Source organism: Sus scrofa, chromosome 15 (genome assembly GCF_000003025.6).
Source record: "Sus scrofa isolate TJ Tabasco breed Duroc chromosome 15, Sscrofa11.1, whole genome shotgun sequence".
Classification (NCBI taxonomy): domain Eukaryota; kingdom Metazoa; phylum Chordata; class Mammalia; order Artiodactyla; family Suidae; genus Sus; species Sus scrofa.
The window spans coordinates 50293234-50320904 of NC_010457.5; the positions used below are offsets into that span (position 1 = coordinate 50293234).

General features: G+C 41.7%; 1 protein-coding gene across 11 annotated transcripts in view; it reads right to left on the reverse strand.

The window, feature by feature from the left end:
* Positions 1-27671, reverse strand: part of UNC5D (unc-5 netrin receptor D) — a 607474-nt gene that overhangs the window by 96103 nt on the left and 483700 nt on the right. For 7 of the 11 annotated variants that reach the window (XM_021076134.1, XM_021076132.1, XM_021076131.1 and 4 more), the window contains 2 exons: positions 26398-26562; positions 5830-5862 (listed from right to left, as the gene is read on the reverse strand). In XM_021076134.1, coding sequence (XP_020931793.1) covers positions 5830-5862; positions 26398-26562 — 198 coding nt within the window. The remainder of the gene's footprint in view (positions 1-5829; positions 5863-26397; positions 26563-27671) is intronic. The other 4 variants (XM_021076135.1, XM_021076133.1, XM_021076129.1 and 1 more) reach the window with 1 other exon arrangement.

The following is a 27671-nucleotide window of genomic DNA, read 5'->3' on the forward strand; positions in this document are numbered from 1 at the left end:
TGGCATTGTTGTGTAAGGTGCTGCTGTAGCTCAGATTCAATCTCTGGCCTTGGAACTGACATATGCCATGGGAGTGGCCAAAACTTTAAAAAATTGACCAATAAATATCTACTACATGAATGAGTTAAGTATATAGGAGCAAAGTCTTTATTATTACCTTAATGATAAAAGGCTCAGGGTGGAGTTAGCAGGAGGATGCAAGACTGTAATAACAACTATTTACTGAACATACACATAACTTGGCACAGTGGTAAATGCTACAAGCATAAAGGTGAATAAGACTCTGTACTGTCTACTAGAGGGCAGGAATTACGTCTGTTAGGGAATACAGCCCTGGATAAAGGCCATGAACATATGATAGAGAAATAGGGAAACTGTTTGACATTGGACCAGTTGTAGGAGTAATGACCTTAGACTTGGTGGGGGTGGGGTGGGGGAAAGATAGTAAATGCCATGCAAAAGAAGTGACACCTACACCAAAACCTGAAGGAAGGATAAATTCAACAGATACAATTAGGTGAAGAGAGGCAGTTTCTGCTGTGGTTCAGCAGTAATGAACCCGACTAGTATCCATGAGGATGTAGGTTCGATCCCTGGCCTCGCTCAGTGGGTTAAGGATCTGGTGTTGCCATGAGCTGTGGTGTAGGTCACAGACTCAGCTTGGATCGTACATTCCTGTGGCTGTTGTGTAGGCCAGCAGCTGCAGCTCTGATTCGACCCCTAACCTGCTAGGAACTGCCATGTGCTGCACATGTGGGCCTAAAAAAAAAAAAAAAAAAAAAGTTAGGTGGAGAGAAAGTGTTTTTGGGCAGAAACAACAGGGTTTAAGGTGCTATACACTGATATGGGCACACGGTATTCAAAAAATTCAGAAACTTTGTCTGGCTGAAGAATATGAGAAGTGGTGAGAGGGTAGAAAGAAAAATACCTAGTGATTAAGATGTTTGATGGAAGCTGACATGATTAAGAAAAGCCATCTGAGGGGAGGGATGGACTGGGAGTTTGGGATTGGCATGTGCACACTGTGGTATATGGAATGATTGGCCAACACAGACCTGCTGTAGTGCATAAGGAACTCTGCCCAGTATTCTGTAATAATCTGAGAAAAGAATCTGAAAGAGAATGGATTTTGTTGTACAACAGAAATTATCACAACATTGTAAATCAACTCTACTTCAATAAAACTAAAAAAAAAATCCCTCAGAGCAGATAAAAAAGAAAAGTCATCTGAGATGAGATCATATACATACATATTAAATACTTTGGACTTGATCTTAAAAATAATGGTCAGATATGGAAAAGATCTAAACACGGAGGTGATGTGACCAGAATTGATGTTTTCCAAAGATCATATTGATATCAGGCGAGACTGGATACAGGAAGCAATGGCAGAAATCCTGGTTAGCAAAGATGGCCAGAACAAACATTTAGAAAAAAAAAAAATCAAAAAATTGTTTTTCATCTGGGACACAATTTTCTTTTTGCTTGTTTTTTCCTCTTATGATGTTGACTGCTACTCTTCTGTCTCCTCTGCAGTGACTCTGACCTCCTCTACATCTAGATGTTACTGTCCTTTAGGGCTAAGTCCTCTATTCACACTCATTAACCAGTGATCTCATACAGCCTAACCATCATCTGGACTCTGACAAACCCTAGATTTATGCCACCAGCCAGGACTCTCCTCTGATCTCCAGACTCGTATATTCAACTGCCTGCTTAACCTCTCCATCTTTATTTGCAGAGGTATCTCAAATTTAGCATCTGTGAAAATGACCCCTTGAGTCTCCCTCCAGATGTGTTCCAAGTTCTCCCCAGATTAGTAACAGCAAGTGCATCCTTCCAGTTGCTGAGCCCAAATTTTGGAATCATCCCCAAGGATTTTCTCTCTTTCAGACTCCAATCCATTAGCAAATCTTCCTGCCTCTGCCTTCAGAATACATCCAGATTATGGACTATGTCTACAATTTCTGATGCTGTCTATTCGAAGACAGAGTCATCTTGAATCTAGGTTATTATAGTAGCCTAGGTACTGTAATAGCCTAGATTATTAGAATAGATCATTGTTATGATAGATTAGTGTCACAGATTCCCTGGCTTCTGTTCTGGTTCCCTATATGTTTACACTCAACCCAGCAGGTAGAGTTTATCCTTGAATATATTAGGTCATGTCACTATGAATAAACACCCTCAATGCTTTCCATCTCACTCACAGTAAAGGTCAAAGTCATTACAATGAACTATAACACGCTTGGCAACTTCCCCTTGCCCTGCTTCTTTGACCCTAGCTAGCCCTCATGGACTCTTTGATGTGCCACTCTGCTCGATATCCTGGCCTAATTGTCCCTCCGGGTCCTGCAACAAGCTCCCCCCATGCAGCCTTTGCATCCTGCTGTCCCCTTGGCCTGGAATGTTCTCCTCCCAGACATCCAGAAGGGTTGTTCCTTTGCTTTTCTTCAGGTCTGCTCTTCAGTGTGATCTTATTGCAGAGACCCTCTCCGAATACCTTAGACAAAAAAGGTACCACTCCTTCCAGCCTCACCTGAGGCCCTTCCCTTGCTTTATTTCTACTCCCACCGTCACAGCCCTCAGCACTCTATATTTTCTAGGTTGTTCTTTTCCATCTGCCCTCACTCTAAGTCTCTTGGAAGCAGGCACTGTATGTGTCTTTCTCAGCACCGATTCCCCACCACATAGAACATGTCCTAATCAGGGGAAACACCTCATAAGTAGCTGCTGAGAATGGAGGGATGGAGAGGAAAGTGTGAAAATGGAGAGCTGGTGAACTTGAGAAGGTTACATGGTAGTGATCCATGGAGAACTGAGCTGGAGACGGGAGAGGATAAGAGCGGGGTCTAGGAGGCTGTTTTGGACCCAACTGAGTTGAAGATCTCGTATTATTCAGTGAACCAGAAAAGAGAGGAGGAGGCCTGGATTAAAAATTCACTTTTGAAAAAGTTGAGATTCAGGTTACTGGGATTCAGTCACCTGATGACGTCCTAAAGGTAGCTGACGTGAGAACAATGAATGGGATTTGTGTTTCTCATGTGTCTTTTAGTTACAAAACAACTACTGGGAAAGAGATGGGGAGAGACAATGTTCTGAGTTATTTTCTAGGGGGAAGGGAAATCCTTTTCATGCCCAAGGCGAACCAGGTGCTCCTTGGGGGCTCAGTACCTCTTAGAAACCCTCATCCCCAAGCCTCTGGGAGTCTCATTGTCTGAATGAAACCCTTTTCCAGTCTGACTCTGGGGGTGCGTGTTTGCCATTCAGAACCTACTATATTTTACTGCACCTCCTGACATTGTTACACAACATTTATTGAAAGCACATTTGATGGTAATGAAGTTTCTATTAACTATGATTAAATCTCATAAAGCACCTGAAGATAATTTAAGATGTGCAGAAGCAGAAAATGAAACATTCGGTTTAGTACATTAGGAAACGTAATTGATTAAATTATCTCATTTACAATAAGTGCTTTCATGAGCTATGCCGTGCACATATTTTCCCCAGTTTGTCATTATGATCTGCCAACAGATATCTGAAGACTTCACTTTCTTTCCCCACCTCCCCGCAACTCAAAGCCGGCTCCTCGACCCACCACACACAGATCTGCGCGCCAGGCTGAGTGATGGTTCCATCCACCGGGCCTTGAGGAGGATCGTGTCTACGGCTGTACCTAGGAACAGGCTGTTTCTCAATTATCTTCATAATTGACTTTGATTTTGCATCAGTGATGATTCATGGAGTCTCAAACGAAGCCCCTCTTTCACTGAACAAAACTGCAGCCTGCCTTCGTCTGATGCACTCCTAACCACATAACTTCGGGAACCTGGATCGGATTCCTCTGGGAGCCTTTTGCAATCACATTGATTCTGTTAAGGTTTTATTTTTAGGGAATCACAAATTAAAACAGTATAAGCGATTCCGTGGCAGTATCCGGCAATTAAGCATGGTGTTCAGGAGCAAGAACCCAAAGCAGAAACTAATTCAGGAGTCCCCAAGGACCAGAAGTAGCTACTGTGGGGTTTATGGCTGGAAGTACAGATGTAACCAGATTAGAATGGCACGGGACGCACAAACTAAGCATGAAATTAATTTTTAAGAAACACGCATGCATTTCTAAGGAACTTTCACGTTGGCCGCCACATGGACACCTATGGTCTTGCTTGTGCCACATGTGGGGACCAGTGGATGATGGGAGCTCTATGGCTAGGAGGCAGCAGGGGGGGGCTCCACTACTCCAGTGGTCACCCCGAGGTCTTGACACAGGCACAAGCCAAACAGTCAATGACCTGTTTTCTTCCCCTTCTCTCAACATGTGCACGTAAACACACACACACCCCACCAGGTGTCCCCAGCTTTAGTCTTCCTCTAAATTCCAAGTGAAACACAGACGACTTCAGAGGGCCACTGCCTAAGTACCAATAATGATTTGATGGGCAGCAGACAGCAGGGAAAACAAGTTCAGAAAGTTTGTTTTTGATGTTCTGTAAAGTTCTCTGACTCCAGAAGTCATGGCATCAGGCCTGCCTGAAGCAACATACCGAAGTATAAACATCACAGCTAGTAACTGAGACCCTCTCACGTCTCCCGACCCCCATCCCAAGGTACTTCTATCTCCAACAGTCTTTTAATTCTTTCAAAGTAGAGTTAAGTAAAAGCTGTTAACTCTCCCAAGCTATTTGAATTTTAATACCTTAGTATTTAAAAGGTCAAAAGCCATGCATTTAAGACTCAAATGGGAGATACTGGTCAAAAACATCTTTCCCAAGCTTTACAAACTGAACTGGCTGAAGAGCTGGCTATTGCTATTACTAAGAACTGCATAAGGACAGTTCCCTAGTATGCTTTACATATTTCTGAGAATCATTTTGGGAATATACTGGAATGCAAATTCTTAGGAGCTCCACCCCCACCCCGCACTGGGGATTCTAATTAATAATGTGTTTTATTCTGAGGGGGGCCATATTTAACAAGCTCCCACCACACCCCAAGCCTGTTGCACGTTATCACTGATCTACCTTTCAAGAAATATGTTTCTAAGACAGTGGTTCTCAATCACAGCTGCACATTGAAATCAACCGAGGACACTTTTAAAATAGGGATTCCTAGGTTCTTAGTCCCCTCTTCCCACTTTGATTTCCCTGGGCTGGGGATTGTTAAAAGGCCTACAGACACTCAAGTTCAGCCCAGGCTGAGAACCACAGGGTAGAATTCCCAGCTGCCAATCATTCAGCCTGTGCTGCTTGCCCCAAACCTACCAGACGCATAAGATGCAGAGAACTCAAAGGCTTCTCGGGAAAGCTAGCCCATGTATAGAGAGCTCAAGCCAGCTCCCACCCACCACTTTCAATTCCTGACCCTTTCACTGTGAAATACAGGTTCTTAGTCTACCCAGTTGCCATGGATTTCAGGGTTTGTCTCTCAAATGTCCCCTCCCTGCTCTTAGGTGGACAGTCTTGTAATCATTCTATAGCCCAAGGCTTCTCTGATGAAAGTCTGTACTGACAAATATTTGTTAATTTTAATGACATAAATGTCCTCAGAAAGAAGAGTCCTAGATGACATTTGCAGAGAAATGGACTGATATAGGGAGGCAGAATCAACTGGAGAGATTTGCTTTTATTCTGAGGGAGGGGAGAGGGATGTGCATTATTTCTTTTCCATTTAAACCTCTGATATGTGACTCCAAACCCAATGAGAAGCCCCAGAAAACCCTGGATCTTTCCTACGAACTTCAATTCTGTTTGGCTCTTTAAACAAATACAACAGTAAGGCAGCAAATATGAGAATGAAATGATATTCACAAGAGGAAAAATAACTTACTTTGGGGTTTTATTTCATGAAGAGGTTTTTTATCTAAAAGAAAGAAAGAGAAAAAAGAAAGTTGCATTTAATAAATTTACAAAGAGCAGATGTATTTCCTATATCCCTTTACATCCATTTCTATAAAGGAAATGTTTTCTCTCTTTCTGCAAACAATACGGATTATGTTGTCCATATTTTGCCTTTTCATCCTAATTTAAAAATTTTTGCTCTTTTGTAGTATTTTTCTAGGATGATTGCTTCATTCTTTAAAAAAAAAAAAAATCCCTCAGGCTTACTAGAGTTTCTTTTGCATTGGCTAGATTCTTATCAGCATAATGAGAGCAGTAAGCTTGCAGCCTATCCCTGTTTTATATACAGCCAGAAGACTGCTCAGGTAGGAATGCTATTTCACTATATATGATGATAGAAAAATGAACCATGTATAAATATTTAAAGGGATCCTGCATGGGTTTGCAGTTATTATGGCCTGGATAAAAAAATCCAAAGTGTATTTTTCCATTCTTATTGGGTACAGACACATTATTGCAGGTTTAAAGTTTTTGTTTTACTTTTCCTTTTTCATTGCACCCACAGCATATGGAAGTTCCTGGGCCAGGGATCAAATCGGAGCCACAGCTGCGACCTATGAACAGCTGCAGCAATGCTGGATCCTTAATCCAATGTGCCACAGTAGGAACTCCCAAAATTTGTTTTTAATTTTTTTTTTTTCATTTTACAGTTGCACCTGCAGCATATGGAAGTTCCTAGGCTAGGGGTTGAACAGGAGCTACAGCTAAAGGCTTATGCCACAGCAACACTGGATCTGAGCTGCCATCTGTGATCTATGGCGTAGCTTGTGGCAATACTAGATGCTCAACCCACTGAGCCAGGCCAGGGACTGAACCTACATCATCAGGGACACTATGTCAGGTTCTTAACTTACTAAGCCACAATGGGAATTCCCAAAATTTGTTTTTAAGAAATCTTTTTTATCTTTTTATTTCATATCTTCATCATCTGTTAAAATGGGGATGCTCTCTCTTAATGGAAAAGTGTCCTTTTTAAATCATGGGACTGAATGCTACAGCGGTCAGATGAGATGGATAGAGAAAAGACACTCAGACTTTTCCTAAAGCAAGTGAGACATTTTTATCCATTCTCTTCAGGGCTCGCCATCCACCATCTCCAGCTGCCTTCTATCATCAAATTACCTTGCAGTCATCCTGCAATTCACTTTGAGACATGGTGGCTGGGCTAACTGCCTGTCTTACACCACATCCTTCCATTCCCCATTCCCCTGCCCTTGACCCTGCAGTCCCAGGCAACACAACTCCACCAGGATGGAGAAACCTGGATAAATTACACTTCAGACACCACAAGACTTGCACAGGGCACCATCCATGTCTTTAGCACCTTCTTAGGGTGTAGAGGGAACACCAACAGAGCACAGGCACAGAGGTTATGGCTAATCATTCAAAGTCCCATAAGGTAGGGGACCTTGAAAGGTCACCTTGTATAGCCTCCTTCCTCCGTTTGCCTGAAGGCGAGCCAAGCGGGGTGAGACACTGTCATTTTGGATTATGTTTTTAACTGAATCAAATCACGCACAGTACACATTTGAGAACTTCATAAATATTATCCAGCTGACTGCACTATAACCCCTCCCAGGCAGAAAGACAGCTATATTTTGAATCCTTCATAGAATATCTCTTACCCTAACCCACTCCTGCAGTTAAAGTTGAGTTTGACAGTAAACCTTTGCAGTGTGCTTTAAATATAACTCTTGTGTGCTTTGACATCTGATTTGTTACAGAGGTAGCTTTTAAAAGGTATGCATAAATCACACTTTTGCAAATGGGCCACCATTGCATTGTTTTGTTTGTTTTACAGTAATGGGAAAGTTAAATGACAAAAGGTACTTTCTGGCCAATCTGTTTTTTTTTTTTTTTTTTTTTTTTTTTAAATAAAACAAATCTTCACAAAGGATAATAATTTGTCCAAGATGATATGATCCTATTCTGATTTTTACACAGTCAGGTTTCTTAAAACAGAAAACTTGTGTTTCCCTTATTGCACAGATTTGATGCCATACTAGCTTTCCTGAGAGCAGGTGGTACTTCGCCAAGTCCAGATGCTAATGTGCTCAAGAATCAGAATGAAATGACTTTGGTGATTTTAACCTGACTCCCATTTTTGCTTATTGCACACTCTCTGGAAGCATTTGGCGTGGGCAGAGCGATGCTGGCAGGCCCAGGCTAAGGCATCTGAAAGTGATGCATTGCTAGGACGACGGAAAGAGACATGCAGAACATCTGTTGAGAACTCTGGCTGAGCTTCACAGTATTTTCCTCCTTTTACACCACAGGAACCAAGATTATGCTGGGTAGCAAAATGAAACTCCATTAAAAGCAGGTAAGATACATAACTACATCTCAGAAAAATAAATTGAATATAGGCAAGCTGTAAAAAAAAATAAAAATAAAAATGGGGTGGTAGCATTGTACCAGGTACAGCTCTGAAACAAGAGTAAACGGGGCTGAAAAGCCCAGGGCTAAGCTTCCTAGACAAAGGACTGGAGCCACTGGGATGCACAGAGCAGAACAGGAGGGGGTTTTCCCCTCTACCTGCTGACACCCATTTCTGGTGTGGTGCCCTGGGATCAGTTCAGACCCTCAGGATCAGAAATGGATTTAAATCTTGAATTGTCTTCCTCTATCTCTGTGACCTCCACAGTAAAATGGGAATACTAATGTCCTTGAAGCGTGGTCCTGGGGATTAAACATGATTAAACTGTGAAGTCACTCAGCATAGGGCTAGTGCTTGTTCAGCATCAATAAATGGAAGCTGATAAATAATATTATGATGTTAACATGTTGTGGATATGATCATATTTGTTCAGTGCACAGAAATGACTCATGTGCTATTGCATGGAGACAAGGCAGAGATCCAAAATCAGAAATTCTAGTCAATTAATTTCAGGGGTCCCCAAATGGGAATCACGAAACGTGTGTCTTAGTCCTGGCCTCTGCTGAGACCAAGGGCAAGTTGAAACTTTATTTTCATGACAGGTAAAAAGAAGGGCAGAGACCAGAAGATTCCTGCATGAAAGCCCTATAAATCTTTAGAATAACTACCAAAGGCCTCCCACAGAAATCCACTTGAAATGAATCCTGAAAGCAGAGTATGAACAATGCAAAGGGCCACCCCTCTGCCATCGTGTGTGTTGTGCTGAGGCCCAGCATGTGTGTCCACCTGCATCTTCTCACAGAAAGGGCTGGAAGTGGCTAGTGCCCAAGAGAGCTCTGGTTCCCTGGCTGCAGCATCAAAGCTGGGTTCTGCCGTATTTTCTGAAATACCAGTATCTTGTCAGCAAGCTGCTCTTGTAGACCATTTTCCTGGTTTGACACGTCTGATTCAAGATTGTTCTCCTGTGAGCTCAAGAGAGAGCTGCCCACTGACCTCCCTATGTTTTGTAAGGACAGCCCACTCCACAGTTCATGGTCCTTTACTCTGTTTGCATAATCATTTCCTCACAAGGCTCAGGGCCATGCATCCACTGGCCTTGGTCAATCCAATCCTCTGTTTTAATTTTACCTCTCTCCAAGGCCGTGTTCAAATGACCCCTTAGTAAATTAATCCCATTAGGGTTATGGTTCCTCATATTGGCTGCACATTAAAATCACCTGGGGAGTTTAAAACACAAACCCATACCTGGGCCCCTCTCCAAGAATTCCCGATTAATTGGGGTTTGTGTTTTCCTGATTACTGAGGGCATCGCTGCTTCCTGGCAACAAAACTGGGGCCCCATGTCCTCAGCTTCAGTTCTTCTCTGCCTCCCTAAGAGGCTTTGGGGAAGCTGGCATATACAGATGGGCCCGGAAGGATCTTGCAGGCAGAGAAATGTAATTCTGAGCCAGTGGCAACTGAGCTGTAGTTTGGGAAAAATCACAACAGTTTTCCCAAGAGGTACTTTCTGGGCAAATGGAAATTGATGATAAGTAATTATTTAATCAGTCTTATAATTATTTTGTGTATTTACAAGCTAAAGATGCAGAAGTGTTTTGAAAATTTTATGTGTAGTGGTGTTTTAAATAGTCGTGTCTTAAAAATCATTTTTTTAAAAATTATTTACACAGTTACTACACGGTTATTGTATCAAAACCAAACCAAAACAAAAAAACACCCTACAGATAAGTGCAAACAAGCCCCAGAAATTCCATCACCAAGAATTAACCACCGGGATGTTAAGTTGTATATACAAGTCTAGGCTATTTTTCTCTGTGATTTTACATATATACAATTCTGTGCACACATACCTGCTATATATATATATATATATATATAGGCAGCAAACTACATGAAATTGACAGCAACAGTTTTTTTTTTTTTTTTTTACCACAAAAACATCGTATTGTCTTTTATATATTGTTCTGCAATATGCCTTTGTCTCATCTTCTCTTTGTGTCTGCTGTGTGCAATGAACATGCATGTGTGTGTATTTGTCTATGTGTAGAGAGGTGGACAGACAGATAAGAGGGAAGAGGGAGAGAGACAAAGAAACAAAGATGCGTGGGAGGAGAGAGGGGACACAATCTACCTTTTTATTTTTGGTGGTGATTCATTTCTTTTCTACCTTTTCTTTAATTTTTGGCTTCCTTTGTTATCTGGGATGCTCCCAAAGCATTTCCATGGTATCCATTGTTCTTAGTAGCTATTTATAGCTGCACCCCTACCTTCACACCCACCCAGCCACCCACATCCAGCCTTATCCTTTCTCTGCCAGGGAACAAATGTGGTCAACTGCCTGCAGCCCACATCCTGCAGAGCTGAGAAGAGATGACACATGTAGATGGATGGGTCCAATCTCCAACCCACAGCCGGGGCCTGAGGCTGCCCTCAAAACTTGTGCGTTGTGATGCTTTGGAATTGATGTCTGTGGGTGCTGAATACTACATATATGTGTTTGACACCAGAGTCTATGTCATCTTTTGAGATTCAGGCATAGAGTCGCTCAGTATGGACTAAATACTCACCTGGACAAGAGCCCAGATAGTTCTCTACTTCTGGGCGGTAGTTCACACAAATCATTATAGTTCATGATCACCATTCTTTTCATGAAACCAGACATGTCCTGTGTTTTCATCTCCCAAGACCATTTTTATTATCACCTTTTTCATAGAACATATGCTTTGAAATCTTTTTCACTATCCTCCCCCAAAGATATGGATTGAATTCAAATTTTTTTTCTTTTCACAGCTGCACCTGTGGCATATGGAAGTTCCCAGGCTAGGGGTCAAATCAGAGCTGTAGTTGCAACCTATGCCACACCTTGCCACAAGGCTAGATCCTTAAACCACTGAAGAAGGCCAGTGATCAAACCTGCATTGTCACAGACACTATGTTGGGTTCTTAACCCACTGTGCCACAATAGGAACTCCTCTTTTTACTTTTTTTTTTTTTTTTGCTTTTTGCTTTTAAGGCCCCACCTGAAGCATGTGGAAGACTAGGAATTAAATTGGAGCTGCAGCTGCTGGACTACACCACAGCCATAGTAACACGGGATCCAAGCTGAGTCTGCGACCTACATCATAGCTCATGGCAAAATCTGATCCTTAACCCACTGAGCAAGGCCAGGGATTGAACCTGCATCCTCATGAATGCTAGTTGGGTTCATTACCACTGAGCCACATTGGGAACTCCATCCTTAAATCCAATTTTATTTTTATTTACCCTCTCCAGCCTTTGTACTCTTAAATTCCTTAGGAGCTGATTCTGCAGAAGAGTCAGTCTTCTCTGCCTGTTCTCTCTGGTCAGTTCCTTATTCACTGGAACAATTCTCTAGCATCAGTGTGCAGAAATCTGCCATGATTTCACATTGCCTCCAAGTCATGGCCAATTCTCTGCCTACCTTTACAATCTTTGACAAACTGGTCCCATCATGCCAAATGAGATTGAGTTTCTGTATCACCTCAATGCAAATCCATGTTCCAGTTAACCATGAACTCTCAGGCTCACCTCAGTTCTTCTGCCCAAGCTGCTGCCTCTCCATAGATACCCTTTCTCCCACCAAGCCTCCTATATAAAAATGTCCTGTCTCCAAGGCATGGATCAATTTCTGATTCCTTCATGAAATCTTTGGTGATTACCACTCTATTTAAAGGAAACTCTCCTTTGCCAGACAGTTCATCTTACTTACAGTCATTAATGCAATGCACATTTTTTTTTTCAAAATAGATTACTTCAGATGTGTACATTTTTTGTTTTTATTTTTGATGTATATTATACTTTTGTAACCATGGTTAATTATGGGTCCCTAACATGAAAATCCTTTTAAATGATTCACTCACAATTAAGGGGCACTGGAACAGGGAATCATAGCAAGAAAAATAGGAGCAGGAATGAAATTAAAAGCTATTGGCTTAGAAGTTCCCATAGGGGCACAGCAGAAATGAATCCACATAGGAACCATGAAGTTGCAGGTTCGATCCCTGGCCTCACTCAGTGGGTTAAGGATCTGGTGTTGCCATGAGCTGTGATGTAGGTCTCAGACAAGGCTCGATCTGGCGTTGCTGTGGCTGTGGTGTAGGCCGGCAGCTGTAGCTCCGATTGGACCCCTAGCCTAGGAACCTCCATATGTCGCAGGTGCAGCCCTAAAAAGCCAAAAAAAAAAAAAAAAAAGCTATTGGCTTATTTACTGACTGGAAGAAATGCATCCTGAGCCCATTCATGCAGGACAAGGGCAGAGAAGAAGAAGTTTTCAGAGATTCCTCCCAGGGTCTTCCAGTTGGTTATGTCTGTGAGAGCAATCATACTGGCCTTCTTACAGACCTCTGGGTAATTAGAGAAATTCTAAGCTTGAATGGCAAACACACCCACCTGAATAAAAACTCCAACAATGTGAGATAAACATTAGTAAATGCAAATCGTCTCTACTGATATCTTCCACTGAAGAATTATTCAAGGTCCCACCATGTATGTGTGTGTGTGTGTGTGTGTATATATATCTGATCTTTTTAGGACCACACCCATGGTATATGGAAGTTTCTAGGCTAGGGGTCGAACCAGAGCTGCTGCTGCTAGCCTACAACACAGCCATAGCAAGGCCAGATCCTTAACCCACTGAGCGAGGCCAGGGATCGAACTCGCATCTTCGTGGAATGGATACTAGTAGGGCTTTTTTTTTTTTAACCACTGAGCCATGATGGGAATTTCAAGATCCCACCACATTAATTAGGGGAAGTCAGACGTGTACTAGAGTAACAATGACAGATCCCTCACCTGCTGAGCCACCAGGGAACTGCTTAGATAGGAACTACAAGAGATGGCTCCATGATGTGACTTCTGCTGACAATGACCTTCCACAAGTGCCCCTCAGCCAAAGCACACGATTCGTGTGCATGAGACGATGTTGCCTTCCCTCGTCTTTCAAGTTAGGTGTGTCTCTGTAATGGGAATGTTTTTTGTATTTCCTAAACTCAAATAAGTAGCCATGATGACCATATGTACAAGGAGCATGTGCATGTTTCATTTCTGAACTAAATCATTTAAATTTCTAGATTTCTGAACACCTGTTTTATAAAGTGCTATCTATTCCCACCAATTCTGTGACAGATATACAGAGAAAAACATGCTTTGGGGTCACTGCAAAGATGTTTAAGCACATATCTATAAAGCCTTTATCAGAAATTGGCCTCAAAGTGATAAAATGCAAGGTTTACCATTCTGCTCCAAGGCAAGATGAATATTCAAATCCTTTTCCCTCCTGTAAATTGTTTTGCTTTGAATCCGTCCCTTCCATCAACGACAGAAGAATATGTACATGCACACACACACACTGAAAACTAAAGAAAAATGTTCTGAATCTATAATTCAAGTTCAAGGGAATAATGTATTGATTAATGTCATGATGATCACTTTCCTTACTTCAAGGTAAGAGTGATATTCAAATTACTGAAAAATCATTTAAGGAGTTCCTGTCGTAGCTCAGTGGAAACGAATCTGACTAGCATCCATGAGGACACTGGTTCAACCCCTGGCCTTGCTCAGTAGGTTAAGGACTGATGTTGCTGTGAGCTGTGGTGTGGGTCACAGACACGCTTGGATCTGGCGTTGCTACAGCTGTGGCGTAGGACAGAGGTTACAACTCCGATTCAACCCCTAGCCTGCAAACCTCCATATGCCTCGAGTTTGGCCCTAAAAAGACCAAAAATAAATAAATAAATAAATAATTTAAAAGCCTCCTCTCTGTGTAAGCACTGGCCTTGACAGAGGGTCATGGTGAGTCTGGGATGGTCCCTTCAGTTGCCAGATCACAGGGAGGTCTGGGCAGGGAATGGACTGGGAATGGTGGGTATTTGTTATGATGACTCACCGAAGGCTAAGGAAATATGTAGCAACTGATATATACACAGGCCATTCTCCCTACCTTACCAAAAAAGCGCTTAAAAAGAAATTGGGAATTGAGAATCCTTGATGTGCAGATTTATTCTCAGCTTCCTCAGTCCTCTGACTTGCATGCAGAGTCTACCACTGTGTTTTCCATCTATTCCCAGTGCCCGGGACCGTAAATGGAATAGGGTAGGTCCTCCGTAAATATTTGTTGAATGGATGAGTGCTACTCAGCTTCATGTATATTTTCAATTACCAGCATTAAAAGTCAAGGTCCATAAATTTCCTAATTTCTGGATGAATTCCTAGGACACTGTGGCTTCTAAGTGAAGGAATGGGAGTGGAATGCAAGAAGCCTGCTTTAATGGCTCAGTTCCTAGATGAGGCTGGCAACCTGCTTTGCTAGGGTAAGGGGATGGGTGACCTTTGTTTCAGATCTAAAAGTTGTCCCTCCTCACTTTGCACATTCATCATCCAAATGGTTGACTTTAGATGGGACTGAACTAGAAAATCTCCTCAAAACTGGCTTAAAAAAAATGTCTGAAAGCACTGACATCCAAGTGTTATTATCATATCTTATAAGCATAAATGTATAAAATGTTTGTGTATAAAAGATGAAATATATATAAATAGACATATATGCATGTGTATATGAAAGCTACACTTCAAGATATAAAATGACAATGATTTGAAGTTCTTATACTGAGATGAAGCTTAAGGACACCTTGCCCAATTCCCATGTGACGGTTATGGACACAAGGCAAGGGGGGGGTGGGAGATTTGTCAAGGTCATGCTGGTTGCTGGTTAAGACCTAGGACTCTGCAATGTGTGGACCTAGAGATGATCATACTAAGGGAAGTCGGATGATGAAAGACAAAAACATCATGTGATATTACTTACATGTGGAATCTAAAAAAAAAAAGGGATACAAATGAACTTGTTTGTAGAACAGACTCACAGACTCTGAAAAACTTATGGTTACCAATGACATGGTGGTGGTGGGGGGATGGACTGGGGGTTTGGGATTGGCATATGCACACTGAGGTATATGCAATGATTGGCCAGTGGAGACCTGCTGTATAGCACAGAGACCTCTACCCAATATTCTGTGATCACCTATGTGGTAAAAGAATCTGAAAGAATGTATGTGTATACTCGTATAATGGAACCACTTTGTTGTACAGCAAGAAGGATCATAACCTTATAAATCAACACTACTTCAATAAAACTTTAAACAATAAAAAAAAAAGGTCCCAGTTCAGAGCCCTTTTCACTACCCCATGATCTCTCTTTCCAAAATAAAAATGTATTGAAGTTCAGTTGATTTACAATGTTGCGTTAATGTCTGCTCTCCTGTCAAGTGACTCAGTTCCCAGGACCTCTTTCTAAAGGATCGTGGCAGTATTCCATTCCACTAAACACTAACACCGTCCTCTCCCAAACACACACACACACCAGACCAGGGCCCTTCTTATGACAACACTGACACTCCTCTGGAGAGAGTGGAAGGCCAGGGTTGGCACTAATGTGGACGGGGTGATGTTAACAACATCTATATTCTCTGGATCACATCTCTCAATGATCTTGAAGAGACCCATGTATTTCATTTATAATTTAAGGAGAAAAGGTACAGTCCAAACAAAGACACTTCCTCTGTCTCTATTAATTCACTTTGTTCAGCACACCCCAGAGGCCACTGAATACTCTACAGGAGTAGATGACTCTGTTTTAAATCACTTCCTTGATTGGGTTCTTGCCATTTCTTTTACGGCTGGTCCACACTATTTTCTCAGACATTAAATCTTTCTCGCTCGTCCAGACTAATATTTCTTACCCAGGGTTTTGTACTGTGGAGTCCTGATTAAATACACTGCAGATGTAGGATCTGGAAGACGGAACTAATGAAATGGGGATGGTTTGTTTTCTATGACAGAAAGCCTACATTTTGGAAAATTCCCTGACTGAAAGGGACTTTGGGATACCATTGGTTACTGATCAAATCTGCTGAACAATTTTTTTTTCCCTCTTTTTAGCACCGCACCTGCGGCACATGGAGGTTCCCAAGCCAGGGGTTGAATTGGAGCTGTAGCTGCCGGCCTATGCCACAGCCACAGGAACACCAGATCCTTAACCCACTGAGCGAGGCCAGGGATCGAACCTGCATCCTCATGGATGCTAGTCAGGTTCATTTCCACTGAGCCACGATAGGAACTCCCTAAATATATTTTTTTAAACACAAAAAAGTGGCTAATTTGGAGATGTGGGACGAGGGGAATACTGGACAGGTGACAAATATCACTGATCCAGAATGGCTAACACTGGGGGATAATCCTGGAATTTACAGATTCCTGTATAGTCTAGCAGTGTGTATGTTGAATTTTTTTTTTCCCAATGGGAATGGTTTTTGAACTTTTCTGGGCAAATTAGAATTTGCTTTATAAAAGTTTATTTTCTAGTGAGTTTGTGAGAACATGTGTATTTCATAACACAAGGGAAAGTGTCACTAAAATGAGGAATGATTTTGTCACTTGGGGATCATCCCAACCCCTCTCTTGGGCCTTCCCCTTGAGGTTTTTTTTTTTTTTTTTTGGTCTTTTGTCTTTTCACAGCCACACCTATGGCATATGGAGGTTCCCAAGGTAGGGGTTGAATCAGAGCTGTAGTTGCCAGCCTATGCTACAGCCACAGCAATGTGAGATCCAAGTGAAGTCTGTGACCTACACTACAGCTCATGGCAACACTGGATCCTTAACCCATTGAGCAAGGCCAGGGATCGAACCCAAGTCCTCGTGGATGCTAGTTGGGTTTGTTAACTGCTGAGCCACCGTTGGAACGCTTTGAGGTTTTTCATTTTTGTTTTTGTCTTTTTAGGGCCACACCCATGGCATATGGATGTTCCCAGGCTAGGGGTGGAATCAGAGCTGTAGCTGCCAAACTACGCCACAGCCATAGCAACATGGGCTCCAAGCCACATCTGCAACCTACACCACAGTTCAGGGCAACGCCAGATCCTTAACCCACTGAGGGAGGCCAGGGATCAAACCCGTGTCCTCATGGATACTAGTCGGGTTTGTTAGCCACTGAGCCACGAAGGGAACTCCCCCTTGAGTTATTTTAAATTATCCATAAGCATCATAGACCTGGGGGATCTCATAGATCACCTTGACTGTCTCTTCCTCAGAACTAAATCCCACCTGTAAAGGAAGACTGGAAAGGACTGTGCATTCAGCTACTTATCAGATGTTTGGGGGCAAAGGATATTGACACTGGTGTGAAAGCAAGTTTAAGAATTCTCATGAATTGTCATGGTCCTCCTAAACTGCTTCCCTGCAACCCACCATATGTCTCAAATTACCACTCAGAACTGGTTCATACAAAGAACACCATTTGTGTCTCTCTTGTGTGTGTGTGTGTGTGTGTGTCTCTTACCAATTTTAATGGCAAGCACATTTTATTTCATTAGCCACACTAGATTAGTCAGATATATTAGGAAATGTTTTAAGAAAATATCTAGAGGGTCACACTCTCAATACTCCTGCAGAACATGGAAAACATACATTTTTCTGCCATAGCAATCCCTTTACTAGAACACACATACATACACACTCATTTATACAAATGGAGTGCTTACTATGGATGTCAAAGGCTTTGCATGGATTAGGGCATGTCCTCCTCCGAAAGAACCCTTTCTAATAGGCCCTATTAGAACATTTATTTTATAGATGAGTAAATCGAGGCTTAGAGAAATGAAGAAAGTTGCTCACTGCATGGGAACCAAAATTCAAACTCAAGCAATCCGACCCCAGCGCCCAGACTCTTCAGCCTGTTATCTACAAGATAAAAGTTCAAATCCTGTAGGCTCAGCTCATTCCTTTCTTTCAATTCTAGGTTCATGTCCATTTCTAATATTTCAAATGCAGAATAACATTTCAACTCAAACACAGAGGGCCCTGGGAGGCTGTTCAGCCTTTGTTCTGAAGGCCAGCTCCACCCAGGCCCATTCTGGGATAGCCCTGATGGAAACTCAACCACTGCACCTTCTACCAACCAGGTCAGAGCTGATACCTTCCCTGGGCTTCTTGGGTGTACCATCTACAAAATATTTCTCTTTTCTTTATAATGAATTTGTAATTGCCACCCATTATCTGGTCCTGGGGCTAAAAGTTCCCTTCCTTAAGAAACGTCCTGGGAGTTGCCATCATGGCTCAGAGGAAACAAACCCGACTAGTATCCATAAGGTTGTGGGTTTGATTCCTTGGCCTCGCTGAGGGGGTTAAGGATCTGGTGTTGCGTGAGCTGTAGTGTAGGTCAGCAGCTGTAGCTCTGATTGGACCCCTAGCCTGGGAACTTCCATATGCTACATGTGCAGCCCTAAAAGACATTAAAAAAGAAAAACAAAGAAATGTCTTTAAGCTTTCTAATGGGTTTCCTGTCTCCAATTTACATCATCACAAGGATCCATTCTTATTTATTTCGTTTTCTCAGGTGTTCTGTTTTTAGACTTTTTTCTTCTCTCTGTACTGTGATGTGTGTACCCTTCTAAGCAATGTATCGTGCTCTCTGGCTGCCCAAATTTCATTGCAAAGTCCTTCCTATTCACAGTAGAGGTGTGTTAGTTCAACTTCTCTCATATGAACAAAGTTAATGAGATGTGCCTGAGAGACACAATGTTTTGGAGATGATTCTATAGCACCACACGGCACTTCCTGTCCCATTCCACCCAAAGAATAGAAGCAGAGTGTAAACGTTCATACTCAAATATGTTGGGGGGGATTTAATAGGAAAAAGTAGAAGAAAGAAACAATATTAGCTGAGAAAGAAATTCTTAATCACGGTCATTCTGTTGTGACCATATATGGGTGGCAAAGGTCTATGAAGAAATAAAGAGAATATGGTGATGAAATTTCCTGCATGACAAAAGGCATCTCAAGTGTTTCAGAGCTGGCTGATAAGGAAGGCCACGGATTTTTAATGACTTAACATAATATACATCAATCGTGGGCCAAGGGATAGAGGCCAATCCTTATTTAGAAGGGAGATTATGCTAAAAAAAAAAAAAAAGTTAGATGTCTTCATCTTTCTATTAACAAGGCATAAATGTAGAAGAGTCCACAGGGGGTGAATAACAAAGGGGAGATATTTTATGGTAATTTGTTGTATATGGTTCATTTTTTTCCTCTTATGCTCAAATCTACCCAAGACGGCACTGGAGTGCATGGTCTCTTATTACAAGGCACAAAAGTGACAGTTTTAGCCTTGTAGCATAAAAAAAAAAAGTTCTCACTAAGACACATGAGTACTGAGACATCTCTGCTTTATTTTCTTTTTTAATTAAGCACAATGGAAACTTCAGTTACGAGCCAGTCCACTCTGTCTCCTTAAAGCATGTTATTCACTTGTCTTCTCATTGGAGCCCCTAATGGGAAAGCATTTATTGGGGCACGGGGGAGAGATTGTTGCTAAACTGCTAATGACACCATATGTGTCCAAATCTACAGTCATATTATTCCTCTGGGTCTGTAATACCATATCCACATTTTCTATGCAGTAAACATAAAGGCAACTCTGAATTAATCAATTGTTTTTTATGCAGAAAGGCAGCTATTGCGTATTTCTAGGAAAAATCTTTATGTAAAAAGGAATACCTACTATGCACTTAAAATGGAGTGGGAATGGGTTTTTAATATTAAAATGACTTGGGAGAATTAGCAAGCAGTAGGAAACTTCCTGACAGCCTAATGCACTAAGCTAGGACGTTATCTTGCTGCTGATATTTTCATTTCTGCTATACAGAACTGTACCATGCTATAATTAAGCTATTACATAGTGTAGAAGGCCCTGAAATATGAACTTATCCAACAAAAAGTTTTAAGAATAAGTACCACTCCTGCCTCTTTGCCCAGTGAAAGGTCATGATGGGTTTGGTTTCAAGAAAGGGACACCCATCTGTTATAATCCTATATACAAAATAGGCATACTGGCTAATTACATTTAGAATGGATAAGTAATGAGGTCCTACTGTACAGTACAGGGAACTGTATCCAATCTTTTGGGATAAAACATGATAGAAGATAGTATGAGAAAAAGAATGTATATATATGTATGACTGGGTCACTATGCTATACATCAGAAACTGACACAACATTGCAAATCAACCATAATAAAATTTTTTTTGAAAAACAGGCATTCTGTAACCCACTAGCAAAAAACAAGAGTTGTTTCAGATGCACTGAGCTAACTCTGGAATGAAAATTGTCTTATTCAGTGCCCTAGGAAATATAGGAAAGGGACCCAGGTAATTACTGGAATGGATAACAATGAGGCTTAGAATGATCCAAGAGAAAATGTTTATTTACCAAGGCAAGCTTTACTTTGATGTGATTACAGGCTCACCTTTTCAGGTGCTTCCTTTGGGTCATTTAAGAAGATAATGCCATAGACAATGTGGTTGGATTATGAGATATAGCTTGGGGATGTTTATTTGAATCTGCTATTGTATAAATGTCTTTACCCTTTTTTTTTTTTTTTGGTCTTTTTGTCTTTCTAGGGCCACGCCCAGAGCATGCAGAGGTTCCCAGGCTAGGGGTCAAATCAGAGCTGTAGCCACCGGCCTATGCCAAAGCCACAGCAACGCCAGATTGGAGCCGCATCTGCAACCTACACCACAGCTCACGGCAACGCCAGATCCCCAACCTACCGAGCAAGGCCATCACCTCATGGTTCCTAGTCAGATTTGTTTCCACTGCACCACGATGGGAACTCCTAGGTGTCTTAATCCTTGTTGAGGTTTCCAAACCATCAACTTAAACTTTTTTTAATCAGTGTATCCATCAGAAATGGAAACAAAGCCCCATGTAACCAATGGTGCAGTTTTGGAACTGTCAATGCTGAAGTGACCTATCACCCATCTTGACAAGGACGGGCTAGCTCTTAGGTAGCTCAGCCTTGAAGATTTCCTCTCTCTTCTGGGGCCCTGTGACATTTCTCTGGCTTCATTCTCACTGCACATCTGGGCACTAATCCCCTCTGAAGCAGACCCACTTAATCCTCTCAAGTCAAAGCCCCTTAGTTTTCTATACCCTGAACTAAAGGGAGAGGGAACAGGCTTCCCTTAATTCTTAGGTTCAAACTAAATACCCCGCCATTTTCACTCTTCTATTCCAGCCCCTGAGGAAGGTACCTGTTATTCACCTCCGGCTGAGATCCTCCAAACACAGAAGCAGCTAAGTCCAGCAAAGCAGAAAGGATGAGGGTCAGAAACTACCTGATTCTAGGGAACCATATCCAGTCTCTTGGGATAGACCATAATGGAAGATAACATGAGAAAAAGAATGTAATACGTGTAAGACTGGGTCACTATGCTGTACAGCAGAAACTGACAACAATGTAAATCAACTATACACTAATAAAGAAATAAATTGAAAAAGAAAAAGGATAACTATCTGCTTTGGATATCAAAGCTTAGAAAACACGGATCTTCAAGTACCTATCCCTAGGGAGTTCCCATCGTGGCTCAGCCGTAGGAAACCTGACTAGGATCCATGAGGACGGAGGTTTGATCCCTAGCCTCGCTAATGGATTAAGGATCTGGTGTTGCCGTGAGCTGTGGTGTAGGCTGGGGGCTATAGCTCTGATCTGACCCTAGCCTGGGAACCTCCATATGCCGTGGGTGCGGCCCTAAAAAGACAGAAAAAAAAAAGTTCCTATCTCTAGACAGTCATCCCACCTAATTATCTTCCCAGAAAAGAACTGCTCTAGCATAAAGGCACTGGATGTTTAGTTTATACTTGCAATTTGGAACCTCAGACTAATGACTATTGGCAAGAACTGCCTAATCTCACGCTCACCAGTCTTGGGGCATTTATTTCCTTGTTGGGAGCATTTAGGCATGGCCATGTATGACAGCCTAACACTGAGGTCCTGTGCTCCAGTCACAACTGACCAAGCAACAATCACACCCAAATATTACAGTGATCATTCAGAGCTGGCAGCTCCATCTCTGGGAGAAAAATGCAGCCCTCCGGGACCACAAAGGAAATCCAGAGGCTTTGTTGAGGGTGAAATACAATTAAAGAAGGGTAAGTCATCCAAGAGGCAAGCAATGTCACTGTGAAACCTCCAAGAGAAGTTGGGAATTGAGGACTTGCTTTAGGGTCATGTCTGGCAGAAAGGGGAAAAAAAAAATTAGGATGAAGGGAATTCCCAAATCGTAACATGACCTAGATCCTGCACAAAGCGACTGCTCCAGAGAGCTACTGCCAAATGCTATTTTAATCAAACCCAGCCTTCACTGGATCTCTATCTTGAGAGCACAGCCAGTTTCACCAAGAGCACACTCTGGCAGAGTACCAACGAGAAGCACAGAGTGAAGGCAACATCATTTAACTAGATGGCTGACCGATGATTCTTTAGAGATAGTAAAATGTCATTCATTTCTGTTGACACTGGTAGTCATGCTCTGTCTAAAAGAGCAGCCTCGATCTCAATGTGGAGCTCTTAGCTACACACCCTTTTCCCACTGCTGTGTAAATATATTTCCTTTACCTCCATGATTTCATAGGCTTCACTCTTTTTCTGTCAGAAAGCTTAGTCATTGTAGCCATCAAGCATCTCTGCTATCTGACAGACATCTTAATATGCATACTATTGAGGCAAGAATGCTGGAAAAACCCATGCTTAAGTAGAAAAGGGACTAGGGGAATAAAGAGATTGACTGGAAAGAAAAGGCTTACATAGCATTTTATTCATTCATTCATTTCTATGGCTGAACCTGTGGCATAGGGAAGTTCCTGGGGTCAAATCAGAGCTACAGCTATCTGTCTATCCCACAGCCATAGCAACATCAGATCCAAGCCGCATCTGCGACCTAAACCACAGCTCAGAGCAATGCCAGATCCTTAACCCACTGAACAAGTCCAAGGATCAAACCTGTGTCCTCATGGATGCTGGAAGGGTTCTTAATCTGCTGAGCTACAATAGGAACTCCTTACACAGCATTTTAAACTTAGGAGAGGATTTAACAGAGATTTTAACCTCCAATACTGAACATATTCTAGATCAATTTTCCTATCTTTTTTATTCCTTCTATTGGGAAATGGGAAGAGTATATCCACTAAACTATACATGTGTGGCCAAAACCAGACATAGCCCATGTCCCTTGGAGGATTTCATTTAGTAACTCAAGCTATTGGTTATTGCCAGGCTCAGTGATAAAAGACTACATTTAAATATTTAAAGCCTGAACTATAGCTTGACTGGCTCCAACAAAAGAGCTATGCTTTAGAACTTCAGAAGTTCTGTGCATGTGTGACAGTTAATTTTATTTGTCAACCTGACTAGGCCATCAAGTACCTAAATATTTGGTCACACTTTATTCTGGAGGTGTTTTCAGATGAAACCAACTTAAAATTGGCAGGCTGAGAAAAGCAGAATGCCCTCCTGAATATCCAATCAGTTGAAGGCCTGATCTTCCCCAAGTAAGAGAAACTTCTCCTGCCTGACAGTCTGAACAGGGACACCAGCTCTTCCTGGTTCTCCAGCAGGATGTCAGCCTTTGGACTTGAACTGGGACATTGGCTCTGTAGATTTTGCCTGGTGAAACATACACAATTTCTTATAATCTTTTTATATGTGTATGTATGTATATCAACAACCTATATACATGGCTATGTTTCTCTAGAGAAGCCTGATGAATACAGTATCTCAGATTTTAGAATTGGGACCCAAGCTGGTCAGTATCCTCTTAGTGATGGTAATTCCTTTCAGTCCTAAACAAACTCATACTCAGCTGACAAATAACTGCTGATTGCAATACAAGTGAAAATAAATAATTTTTCACATATTTGACGATTCTTTCTCACATTTGGGGCTAAACATTGTCGGGTTGAAGTCCGACATCCATGGAATTTTCTCTAAGTCCAGTTGGTGGTTGTCAGGGAAGGTTATTACTATGATCATCTAAAATTCAACCAGTGTTTTCTTTTTCTAAAATTTCAAATATCTCTAATGATTATCTAAACTATAGCAAGTAGCCACATAATTATATTGTCAATGGGCTTTTTAGAAGACATATGAGATTTATAGTCCTAACCCTATCAATGAAAATATGTTTAAAAAACATTAAAAAATAGTCATACCTCAAAGGTATATTTCAGATAAACCTGGTAGTGGTGAAGGGTGGTCAGAAACACATTTCCTTAAACCTCTTGCTATTGAGTTTGTGTTACATTTCCTTGTGCTTAGGAAGGGGAAGGAATATATTAGAGAGCACAGACCTTTCATCACTGAGACATGTGGGTATCTTTTTTACAGCCTCTGTATCTGCAGATTGCTTAGTACTTACACCGGCAAATCAAGGAACTATGGGCTATTAGAAAGTCCTCATTTTAGGAGTTCCCATTGTGGCTCAGTGGTTAGCAAACCCAACTAGGATCCATGAGGATGTGGGTTCAATCCCTGGCCTCTCTCAGTAGGTTAAGGATCTGGTGTTGCGTTTCTGTGACTCTGGCATAGGCTGGTGGCTACAGTTTGGACCCCTAGCTTGGGACCTCCATATGCTCCGGTATGGCCCTAAAAGGAAGGAAGACCAAAAAAAAAAAAAAAAAAAAAAAAAAATCCTCATTTCAGAGTTTCTGATGTGGTGCAATGGGACTGGTGATGTCTCTGGAGCACTGGAACACAGGTTTGATCCCTGGCCCAGCACAGTGGATTAAAGGATCTGGCATTGCTGTAGCTATGGCTAGGATCTGATCCCTGGCCTTGGAATTCCACATGCCATGGGGGCGGCCAAAAAAGAAAAAAAAAAAAGAGGTCCTTGTTTCAATGTATTAAACATTTTAACTAATGTATTAACCATTTTAATAATAGAAGGGTTAGCATGTTTGTAGAGTCTTGCTTTTAAAGCACAGACAGTCATATTGATGCAGAAAGATAAATTCAATTTAGATACTTCCTTCCTACTGTAATATTCCCACATAAAAAGTGACACATATTCCTGAAAAGATGACAGATACTTAAACTATATTATTATTATTATTATTATTGCTGGATATTTTCCAAAAAGGAAACCCAGTTCTAGAGAGGAAGTATGCCCTGAATTTCTTATCTTTGAAGGATCTAAGAAAAATCAATACACCTTAGCACAGTGGGCAAGTGGAAAAGAAATTCATATTGACTGAGAACCTATTCTCTGCCATGAAATATTCAAATGTAGTCTTTTATCATTGCGCCTTGGCAATAACCAAAAATAGGTACAGTTTTTGTTACTTACAGTCAGAGAAGTTAAGTAGTTAACTGACTTGTCCAGGATCACCGAGCTAGTACAAGACAGCACTAAATTAAAACCCATCTCTATGTGGCTCTGTGTGATTCTTTCATACCCAGAGATGGTGACGGTGTAATGTCAGGAATAAAGCAAAGGGAGTTCCTGTTGTGGCTCAATGGTAACGAACCCGATTAGTATCCATGAAGACACAGGTTTGATCCCTGGCCTTGCTCAGTGGGTTAAGCATCTGGTGATGCTGTGAGCTATGGTGTAGGCTGCAGATGTGCTCGGATCTGGTGTTGCTGTGGCTCTCATTCGACCCTTAGCCTGGGAACTTCCATATACCGAGGGTATGGTCCTTAAAAAAAAAAAAAAAAAAAAGGAAAAAAGCAAAAGCTTGGGAGTTCTGAAATGAGCCTTCTATTTCCTGCTCTGCCAGACCAATTTGATACAAACCCACCCTGCCTCAGTGCCATATTTTTCCCCCATCTGTAATGGAACAGTCACAACATACGCCCCTTGTCACCAAACCATGGTCTCTGAGGATTATTAAATGTTTCACCGTGCTGTAAAATTCTTGGGAGAAATATAAGTATATGGTGGTCTGTATCAGAATTTCACCAAACCTAAAAATGCTAGCCACTCAAAGAACTGCTAAGCCTAAGTTTGAAACATTTTCTTACATCTTTTCTCTTCAAACTGTACCAGCTGACATTAATAACATACATGTGGATGGTATTTATGGTGTGATAGCGATCTCTAAAATTACCCCCTCTGTTAAAACTCTATTTGTCTACTTTTCGACACTTCTCACTCATTTTCTTTTTGCTCTGGGAGATCCTATTCTGTTAACATATTCCACTGAGTTAATGGCCATGACGTTTCTTTTTTGTATTACGGACAGACACAGAAGGTGTGTAATGGAAGGCATTACCTAGGATGCAGAGGCCATCTGTACAGTTTTCAGATTCCTGGCTGAGACCTTCGCAGAATTTGCCTCCGTTTCTTGGGGGCGGGGCCGTGCACTCCCGGATGCGCAAATGCTCGCACTCTGGACTGCAGACTGACCACTCACTCCACACTTCCCAGCTCCCATCCACTTCAAAGGGAAACAGAAGGAGCCAGCATTAGAATGAATCTGGTGGCTGTCAGCACACTTCCCTCTTCCCCGCTCCCCAGGACCGCTGTTGTTCTTAGAGCTGGATTTTAAAGAAATCACCACTGCCACAAAAACAAAATAATATATCTGTTTATCTTCTCTCCATGGTTTCTTCTCTAAAGAGATAGGCTAACAAAAGCGGCGGGGTAATTCTCTTGCTATTTCAGGATGAGACCAATTACTGAATTTGGGCAAGCATTCGAATTACCAGTGCCCTTGGGTTGGCTAATCATGTCATTATCCATTCTTTCCCAGTCTTTCATGCCCTAGTGCCTCATAGATGGACAGATAAACTACATGCAAGAACCACCAGTAATCACCACTTCCTTGTGGGTTGACAGTTTAGAACTGGGAGTAGCATAAAAGCTCTTTGAATCCTAGAAGCCCCTCAATAATAAAACGTTAAGCCAATATATATTGATAGTATTAAACTAAAACAGGTCAGCCAAACCCCAAGATACCAGGACTTACACAAATAGAATTTCTTGGGTCATGGATGGCTGCTGTATTAGAAACTGAATTTAATTCCACTAAAAAACAACCCTAGAGAGTATGGTAGCTCTTGGAGGCAATTGTTCCATTACCTCCTAGGAATAGTCCAACCATGGTTATTTGGGTTATTGAAGATATGACAATTTTTCATCTAGAGCAATTAGTCCAGAGTAGGGAAAAATAAAAATTCTACACTTGAAGCCAAATATCTGAGTCCTGATCTTGGTTCTGTCAACTTATTGGCTAAGCAAGCCTTAGTTTTTGTCAACTGGGCAGGGGGGTGAGAGGGTGGGGGGCAGGGTCACAAAACTCACAACACAGAGCTAAATGATATAATGTGTGGAAACGTGTCTTGCACAGTACCTGGCACATAGTAAGCATTCAATAAATGTTCATGGAATACAAGTTCAAAACACAACTCCAAGAATATCCTGCCAGTGAGAGGCTCACCTGAGTTTTGAGTGGAACTAGATTTGAAATTTGAAAAGGCAGAAGGCTCTGGGCCAGTGCTCTTGGAGTTACTGTTTCATCAGGCATGTGACGAAACATGTGATCGG